This window comes from Podarcis filfolensis (genome assembly GCF_964270895.1).
Source record: "Podarcis filfolensis genome assembly, chromosome: 13".
Classification (NCBI taxonomy): Eukaryota; Metazoa; Chordata; class Lepidosauria; order Squamata; family Lacertidae; genus Podarcis; species Podarcis filfolensis.
The window spans coordinates 14,876,268-14,885,918 of record NC_139615.1 but is presented as its reverse complement, the minus strand read 5'-3'; the positions used below and the strand labels follow the sequence as shown (position 1 = coordinate 14,885,918).

The following is a 9,651-nucleotide window of genomic DNA, read 5'->3' as shown; positions in this document are numbered from 1 at the left end:
TATACAACCTTTCTATTCTAGGAGTGCAAATTGATAACCACGAGGCTGCTTATGGCACCGCTAATGGTTCCTCTTGCACAGGGAGTCACTCCCTTGCTGGCTCACCCACGGAAGAGCGTTTGGTTGCATCTGTGTGTGTGCGTAAAGCTTGCACCTGTTGAATGGCTGCCTGTTGTGTGTCGAAAGCCTCTGACATAGGAGGGGGGAAATTAAGCGGCAGGCCAGAGTTTTGCGTCCATCAGAAAACTTGAGCAGAATATATGAAAGTCTTGAGCCTTGGGTTTATAGAAAAGGAACGACTTCTTTCAAGGTTTACAAGAACAAACCAGTGCATCTGACTTCCTGCAAGGTTTACGAAAACAGACCAGTGCCTGGCTGTTCGCATGGCTTTCCTCTTTATTTCTTACAAACCTGCTCTGTCCCCCACTGGCGGAGGTAAGGAGCGGGGGAGCGCACCGCCCCAGGCACTATCGGAGAGGGGGGTACCATCGCAGCCACCCCCGGACACATGCCGTGCACCCCCCACGCCGCAGGCCACGCCCCTGCAGACGGTGCCCCATGGCCCCGGGACGCTCGCCATGCCCTCGCAGGTGGTTGTGCCACACCCCTGGGACGCGCGCTGCTCCCCTATGGGCAGCGTGCCACGCCACCGGGATGCGCATCACCCCCCCAGGACACGCACCAGCCTCGCCCTCACCTGCTCTCCGCCCCCCGGTGTCAGAGCATGCAGCTTCTCCACTGCCATTCCCCCAAGTCCCCCCAGCCCTATCTCTCCAGAATTTCGCTCCTGCAAGAGCCATGTGCTGCAAACCCGCCAAGTGTCCCTGTTTTCAAAGGACAGTCCCGGATTTACAGGTTACTGATTTGATCCTGGAATGTCCTGCTTTTCCTTAGGATGTCCCTATTTTCATGGGAGAAATATTGGACGGTATGGAGTTTTGCCACCCCCTTGCCAAGGAGATAGAAATAACTAGGGAATCTAAAGGCAGCCTTGCATAGGGAAGGGGTTTTTAAAAGTTTGTTTTATTATGTTATTTTATATATGCTGGAAGCCGCTTAGAGTGGCTGGGGCAACCCAGTCAGATGGACGGGGTATAAATAATGTTGTTGTTATTCCCCTATTTTCATCAGAGAAATGTTGGAGCTTATGCCTGCAACAACTTGGCGCCTGGACGCCTTTTGCAAGCGCTCTCTCGTGCAAATGCTTATACAGTGGTCCCTCGGGTTAAGTACTTAATTCGTTCCGGAGGTCCGTTCTTAACCTGAAACTGTTCTTAACCTGAAGCACCACTTTAGCTAATGGGGCCTCCTGCTGCTGCCGCGCCGCCGGAGCACGATTTCTGTTCTCACCCTGAAGCAAAATTCTTAACCAGAGATACTATTTCTGGGTTAGCGGAGTCTGTAACCTGAAGCGTCTGTAACCTGAAGCGTCTGTAACCAGAGGTACCACTGTAATGGGAAAGTAATGGGAAAGTCCGTCTCCGCCCAGCGCGCTGAGAAAAGAGACAGAAAAGCGCGGGAGGGCGCTTGGGCGCGTTTGCGCCCCCATTGTAGCTTTCACTCAGGCCAGCCTCTCTCCTCCCGCTGCACCAATCGGAGTCCAGCATTCCCGCCCCCCCCCCCCGCGGCCAAGCCAGCCCGGGCTTTGTATCAGGCACGACGGATGCTTTCAATCTTGCAGCTTCCGCGAAGCGAGGTTGATTTCTTGCTGGCTCTGAAGGCGCGCCATGGCGAAGAGCGCGCGGGACTGCCTGCTGGATTGCCTGGAGAACTTGGAGGAGGGCGAGCTGAAGAGGCTCAAGGTCAAGCTGAACGAGTTCCCCGTGCGCCCGGGCTACGACAACATCCCCCGAGGGCGGCTGCAGAAGGCGGATGCGCTGGACCTCAGAAACCTGCTGGTCAGCTTCTACACCGAGGAGTACGCCGTGCAGCTGACCGCCGAGGTGCTGGAAGCCATCAACTGCAAGGACCGCGCCGAGGAGCTCCTGGCCGCCACCGGGAACAGTAAGGAGCGGCTGGGGAGGGAGAGCGGCGCCCGATCCTAAGGATCGCCAAGGTGGGTCTGGAGGGGAGCGAAACTTTCGGCTGGTCCCGAGTTCGGCGGCTTTGCAGCTGCTGCTGCAGCCAGAGGAGATCCTCCGGAGGTGGGAAGAGGCGGTAGAGTAAAGCTGGTTGAAGTTCATCGGCACTCACTTAGAAAAACTGGGGAGTGGGCACTTCCACTTAAAAGCCTCGTCTCGCCTCGTTCTCTCCATCTAGCTTTGTAACTACATGAAGTCAAACAAGGAGAATAAACTGCGATGAGGGAGTATTTCAAAATGAAATAGTAACTCTCTGATCGCTCATCTGCAGAAGTTTTATTTGCCTTGAAGTTGTTGAGAATTACATTGCAGAGAACATAAGATAGAAAATAATAAATAAATAACGTCTTTTGTAAGCAAAGACTGTCATGCACAAGCTTGACTTTTAAAAAACTGCATTCGGGGCTTTTTTTTCCTGCTTTCCTGGAAATGCCTCCGTTCAGTTGCTTTCGCTTTCGTGTATTTCATAACGCTCTTTCCATCTATGGACTTTAGAAACTGCCTTGTTCTTCTTTTAACTCATTCTTTATTTACATTCTGCCCCACGAGGGCTAAACTTTGTACTGCAACGAACTCCTGGACTTGCTCAGGTTTAAGTGAGCAATTTCGCACCGCGAGACATTTCAAGCTTAAAGCCATTATTTCATTTCCCATTTGCTTTAGAAATGCAAGGTTGCCTCTCAGCTCATGCCAGAGAGGTTTCAGCAGCAATAAAACGAAGAACCAAACTGCTGATAGGCAGCTGTGAAAAATATGAATTGAACTTTGCCAGTTTATATTTGTTGGCACAGGGCGGGGCACAAGCACACCAGAGTCACAAAGAAATAAGGGAACAATTCCATGGAATAATTCTGACAATATGAAAAAACATGCATAGTTAGAGAAAGGATGGAGAAAATGTGCTCAGCTTCACTTCTTTAAAACATTTTTAAACAGAAAACTATTTAGGATCTTTTTCTTTAAGGGAGCCCGAATTTTCACCCATGTTTTTGTGCCCCTTTGCACCCCTGCCCAAAAGATTCTCCTCACCTCTGTGCTCTGTATTAGGAATTAAAAGTGCAAAAGACCCCATAGGAAGTGGCATGTTTAAGTTTCACATCTAGTTATGCTGTGGTTGGAGGGTTGCTTATGTCCTCTCTGAGAAAGGTGTACTCTTGAAGCGGACAGGATCACCAGGTGGCAGCAGCAATAAAATAAATAACCAGACTGCTGATTTGCAGCTCTGAAAAATACAGGTTGAACTTTGTCCCTGTGTACTTGCTTGGATCATTATGGACAGGACTTATAGCTCTACGCTTCCTCCCGACCCTACATTACCAACAACAGCAACCAACACATCTTCCATCAGTTTTGGTGTTCGCCAGTCCTGGTTTAATGGAGTCCATTAAACGAGGCTCAAACAACTTTAAATCCACTCTGAGAAATAGCTGGCCATTGATAACAGTGGCCAACAATAAAAGACAATTAAAAAATCCCCACAAAATATTCTTTTGTTTTCTGTTTACTTGAACTTTAAAATAGGTTTACATCAACAGCTTGATTTAACTGTAATGTTTTAAGATCTAATAGGCCACAAGAAGGGACGTGGGTGGCGCTGTGGGTTAAACCACAGAGCCTAGGGCTTGCCGATCAGAAGGTTGGCGGTTCGAATTCCCGCGATGGGGTGAGCTCCCGTTGCTCAGTCCCTGCTCCTGCCAACCTAGCAGTTTGAAAGCATGAAGTGCAAGTAGATAAATAGGTACTGCTCCAGCGGGAAGGTAAACGGTGTTTCCATGTGCTGCTCTGGTTCGCCAGAAGCTGGCTGTACGCCGGCTCCCTTGGCCAGTAAAGCGAGATGAGCGTCGCAACCCCAGAGTCGTCCGCGACTGGACCTAACGGTCAGGGCCACAAGATGTTGTGAACCTGAAGTTGTTGTATGTTGGCTCCGAAAGCCTCTCCCAGCCACCCAATTCCACAAATTTAAGGTCAAAAATAGGATGGATGGAAGAACCTTTGCTATATACAAATTTCTCTCTTTTCTATCCTGCCTCTTCCTGGCTTCTCTAATTCCCACAGTTGAAATTATGCATGCCTTGGCTGCAATATGGAGCCTTTTAGAGAGCTTCTGATACCACCATGCTTTTCCTTCTGTGATCACATTTGCTTGTTTTGCACCTTTACAAATGCATTTTTTTCTTTTGTCTCTCTGATATTTGCAGTTTAGTGCAGACCCCTGTGCCTTGCACCAGAGCCTCTCAAGTCATAGTGTAGTCAAGGCTGGTCAAGTTGCTGTCATTATTTATTGGTTGATATACTGCTTAAGGCCTAAACTGGCTTTTAAGCAGTTCTCAAAACAGTTACGACTTTACCCAAAGAATTCTGGGAACTGTAGGCAGATGAGCTACTAGGAATGCTCTGTTAGCAACCCCTCCCCTCATGGAACTACAATTCCCAGGGCGTGGGGGAGGAGGGAATGAGTTGGGCAACCAGTTTTAAGCCCGAAGTGTGAACGTGTAGTAAGATTTCCGTTCTTTCTTTTTCCTTGTAGGACCACAGCTTCGAAACTCTTCCAACGTGCACTTCATCGAGCGGCACAGGGAGGCGCTAATCCAACGGACCACCCCAGTGGAACCGGTGCTGGATAAATTGTATGGCTCCGTCCTCAGTGATGAGCAATACCAAAAAATCACTGCCAAGGAAACTAACCCAGACAAGATGCGAGAGCTCTACAAGCTTATGCCAAGCTGGGACCTACGGTGCAAAAATATGCTGTATGAGGCACTGAAGGCCAAAAACCCACATCTCGTGAATGACCTGGAAGGGCAATGAGGCCCCAAGGGAAGGCAGAAGGCAAGATCCCTTTCAAGGCACCAGAAATTCACCTCCTTATTGCCAGGGGACTCCTACAGACAAAGCCATACCATGTATTTTCCCAAGCACTCACTATGCTCCAGTCAGGACACCGTGCAAAGGCAAGAATAGCCTGCAACCATAGCAGGGCTCTCATAGTCAGAGGTGCTGTGCAACCTTGGAAGGCAAGAGGGGAACCTGGTTCTGTTGTTCAGGCCTTTGGGGTGGGGCAGGGGACAGTTTTCAACATATATCCTAACACAACCCGGTGGTTCTAACTAGGCCTACCAGGCCTCCCCATTTGGCTCGCCTTGCTCTTTTGGCCAAGCCACACCCACCTTCCATGCACCTGCTGTCAGGCTTGGGGCAGGTAAAGATGCAGCTGGGCCATGCAGGGGCTGCCTGTCACTTGACTGGAGGCAGCAGCTGTGCAGTGGTACCTTGGTTCTCAAACTTAATCCGTTCCGGAAGTCCGTTCCAAAACCAAAGCGTTCCAAAACCAAGGTGTGCTTTTCCATTGAAAGTAATGCAAAATGGATTGATCTGTTCCAGACTTTTAAAAACAATCCCTAAAACAGCAATTTGACATGAATTTTACTATCTAATTCGACCATTGTTCCATAAAATGAAACCAATAAACAACAGTCACACAATCAATCAATCAGTAGCTGAACTGGGTTCCACACAGTCACAAAAAGAGCCGCAAAAACAAAAGCGCAAAATAAATAGCAAAATCAGACAGACCTCAGCGTAACACTCAAAACAGAAGCATGGCACCGAAATCAGAAGTGTAACACTCAAAACAGAAGTGTAGCACTCAAATCGGAAACGTGGCACTCAAAACGGAGCACTTTCAGCTTCTGAAAAAAGTTCGCAAACCGGAACACGTAACTTCCAGGTTTGCAGTGTTTGGGTTCCAAGTTGTTTGAGTACCAAGGCGTTTGAGAACCAAGGTATCACTGTATAACACTTTGCAAGCTGCGATGAATGTTGGGGCTTGCTCAGCACTGTGCTAGGGAACCCCGATGATCAGCTGATAATTGGAGATTCTGGGCCCATTGCTATACCAAATGGGATCACCTGACTTCATTGTGACAATGGGTGATTGACATGTAGGCAGACTGAATCACGGAGTAGATGGACAGACCCATTCAGTTTGCCCAAATTCCTTTCAGAACCACTCACTCTTTTGTGCTGGTAAGAGTGGAAGCTCAAGAGGTCCTTGTCAGGCCTTTGGGGGTTTTTTAAAAGTCCACTTTTGAATCCCCAAATTTATGCACTTCACAGTTCAAGCAGGGAAGGAGGTGGCCGTTATAGGCACAGCCCAGTGTGAGTATCTTGAGTCATTTGGGTGTGAGATGAAACAAGAGTAGCAATCTGAATCCTTTAGGGCAGGAATAGCTGGCATGTTGCTCTCCAGATGTTGTGCTCCACAGCTCCTGTCAGCCCAGCCAACAGGTAGAGGGGCCAGGTATGCGGTGCTGAAAAAGAGGATATCAGTTTGCATATAGTGATTTATATGTATGGGTGCAAATTTAGAAATAATTACTGCAGTTTAAATAAAAAATACATATCATGGTGGGGATGACAGTCAGGCTGCCTGCTTCTGCGGGAGGCAGTGGAAGACAGGAGCTCCTGGCATGCTCTGGTCCATGAGGTCATGAAGAATCGGACATGACTAAACCACAAATCTTAAAGCAGACTTGGACTGGGCAGTCCTCAAAAAGAGGACAGTCCTCTTTAATGTAGGACACCTGGCTACCCTAGGCCAGTAGTCAGGTCTGCTGGGAGTTGTAGTCCACCACATCTTGAGGTCCCCACAGTGGCTACTCCCGCTCTAGGGTGTGCCATTTTGTTTTGTATTCTGGGTAGAAAGCGGCTCTTCATTTAACTGTGTGGTTTTTTTGGGGGGGGAGTGCAGTGTTGACGTTTTTAAGATTTTCTCTTCTGAAAACCCGGTGGTTCCCCTCAGTGTTAGAAACTCAGATATATATACTAGGTGCCATAAAATTAGGTGCCAAATGGCATCTCACACCTAAGCTATGATCACCAAAATGGAATGCCTATTAGCCAGGGGGTTGGACTAGATGACCCTCGGTGCCCCCTCTAGTGCTACAATTCTAGGATTCTATGATCTCAACTACACTGCTTGTCAACAGTTCTCTTGACCCAGTATGCAAGAAGGAGAAACGCACACTGTGGAAATGGAAATGGTATTAACTATGGACTAGGACAGAGGTTTTTAAACTGTGACCGCCAGCCTGGCATCCAGAAATCTCCATGTAGTCGTGTGCCAGTAGCAAAACACGCCTGGGAAAATTTAAACACTGGTTCGCCTAAGCATGCTGACATCACCGCCTTGTTTCTCGGCAATGCTATTTTGACTCCACTTCTTTTGTCACTTGCTCTCCTCCCAATCAGGAAAAAGTAATGTTAAGTGATCTGCCCTAATTGTGGTCTGTGCTGAGCCTGTGCTAAGCCCCTCTAGTGAACTGTGGAGATCATAGTCATACAATGACAAGGAAGGTGGGAGGGACTGTGTGACTTACCCATGTTTGCTAATATTATTCTACCAAGGAAGTTATGGCTTTGACAGAATCCAGACACTTTTAGTCTTTTGCTGAAAATCCAAGCAGTTAAAGCATATAGTGGCAAATTAATTAACTGATCGTTTATTGTCCTTTAACACACACCAGGTAGACTCATTAAGTGAGCCATCTTTGCTGCCCTGATATCTCCAATCTATCTGTTAATCCCTATTGTGAATACTATTCCCTGCTCACACCTCCCAGCACCCTTCAAAGGAATAAGGAAGGTGCACAAAGGGTGAAATTACCAGTAGGTTTTTGTCATGACAGCAGATGATCTTGTAAATTGCTTTTAAAACTCCCATCAGCCCCAGCCAGCAAGGCCAGTGATCAGGGGTGATGGGAGTCGTGGTGCAGAATAACAACAAATTTTATGAACTAAAAGAAAGTTTTCAATACACAACTTTTGATGCAAATCACTCTGGTACAAGGAACCACCTTTGCCTCTCCTTTTTGTCATTCCATTTTATCTGACTGTTCTTGTCAATATTCCCTAAGATGTGCCAACGCAATGTGAATTTTTATGAAACTGGGGGGAAACCATGCTTCATCAACTCAGGACTTTGTTACATATAAAAAAGGATATGGAAAAGGAATGTTTGTGAAGTGATGTTATATGTGCCTTACAGATGGATTTTAGTAAATGTGACCTTCCCAATTCCAAGCTTGTGTCCTCATTTGTCCTCTTTGGTGAGAAGGTTGGGTGGAGTGGGGTTCAGCAACCCAGGAATTTCCTTGGAGATCAGTTCTGAGAAATCCAGGACAGGGTGTTCTCATTGTGCAAGCAACTGCCAGCAAATGCATCCTTGGATTTCCTCAAGGCTATTATTGGGCTGGTCCCAGAGTATGTTCTGACGGCACATGAGGCTACAAAAATGATACAATTATGCACTATATAAAATAACTAAAATACCTTGCTGAAGCTAAGCAGGTCTAAATCTGGTCAGTGCCTGGATAGAACTATAATACAATCTTGGGTTTTATGATGGAAGAAAGGTGGCATATGAATGTAGGAGAATAAACAAAAATAAAACTAAAAGTACAATTCCATGCATTTATACTCCAAAGCGAGTCTTGTTATGCTACTAACTTTGGCCACTATCCTCAACGCATTTACTAGCAGTTTGAAAGCATACCAGTTCAAGTAGATAAATAGGTACTGCCTTGGCAGGTAGGTAAATGGCATTTCCGTGTGCTTCTGTCTTCTGTTATAGTGTTATGTTGCACCAGAAGTGGTTTAGTCCTGCTGGCCATATGACCCAGAAAGCTGTATGCGGACAAACACCAGCTCCCTTGGCCTGAAAGCAAGATGAGTGCCGCACCCCAGTCGCCTTTGACGGGACTTAACCGTCCAGGAGTCCTTTACCTTTTTTACTAGGAAGAAAGCCCTGCTTATTTTGGGGACTTATTTCTGAGTAAACCATCACAGAATTGTAGAGTTGGAAGGGACCCTGATCCTGAGGATCATCTAGGCCAACTCCCTGCAATGCAGGAATATGCAGGTCTCCCATACAGGGCTCGAACCTGCAACCTTTGTGTCATCACTACCGCACTCTAACTGAGCTATCCACATAGGAAGCTGCTTTACACTGAGTGAGACCATTGGTGTAGCTCACACTCAGTATTATCTACAATGATTCTCAGGAGCTCTCCAGGGCTCCAGACAGTCTCTCCTAGCCCTGCCTAGAGAAGCAAGGGATTGATTCTGGAACCTTCTGCATTCAAGGCAGATATTCTACTACTGAGCTACAGCCCTTGCTTTGTCAATATGGCTCTTCAGTCCTCTTACCACCAAGTAGCCCTAAGGATTAGGGCATGGGTAGGCAAACTAAGGCCCAGGGGCCGGATCTGGCCCAATCGCCTTCTAAATCTGGACAATCCGGGAATCAGTGTGCTTTTACATGAGTAGAATGTGTGCTTTTATTTAAAATGCATCTCTGGGTTATTTGTGGGGAATAGGAATTTGTTCATTATTATTTTTTCAAAATATGGTCCAGCCCCCCACAAGGTCTGAGGGACGGCGGACCGGCCCCCTGCTGAAAAAGTTTGCTGACCCCTGGATTAGTAGTACGACTCATGCAACACATTGGCGACTAATATACACACAATAATTACCAAAATAATTATACATTCTTTATCAATCTTCTGAGAAA

The 9,651-nt window shown here is 47.2% G+C and overlaps 2 protein-coding genes across 4 annotated transcripts in view; both read left to right on the top strand.

Moving 5' to 3' along the window:
- Window positions 1-9,651, top strand: part of LOC310748416 (uncharacterized protein) — a 376,897-nt gene that overhangs the window by 188,419 nt on the left and 178,827 nt on the right. The gene's annotated exons all lie outside the window — the stretch shown is intronic.
- On the top strand, window positions 756-5,624 carry LOC310748472 (apoptosis-associated speck-like protein containing a CARD). 3 transcript variants are annotated; one of them, XM_083584304.1, is made up of 3 exons: window positions 756-855; window positions 1,682-2,056; window positions 4,609-5,624. In XM_083584304.1, the coding sequence occupies exon 2, from the start codon at window positions 1,728-1,730 to the stop codon at window positions 2,043-2,045; it is 318 nt and encodes a 105-aa protein (XP_083440430.1). In that variant the 5' UTR covers window positions 756-855; window positions 1,682-1,727; the 3' UTR covers window positions 2,046-2,056; window positions 4,609-5,624. The 3 variants fall into 3 exon arrangements, with proteins under 3 accessions (XP_083440430.1, XP_083440429.1, XP_083440431.1); XM_083584305.1 differs by lacking the exon at window positions 756-855 and adding an exon at window positions 2,260-2,326 and having other exon boundaries at window positions 1,646-2,004; window positions 4,609-4,747; XM_083584303.1 differs by lacking the exon at window positions 756-855 and having other exon boundaries at window positions 1,641-2,056.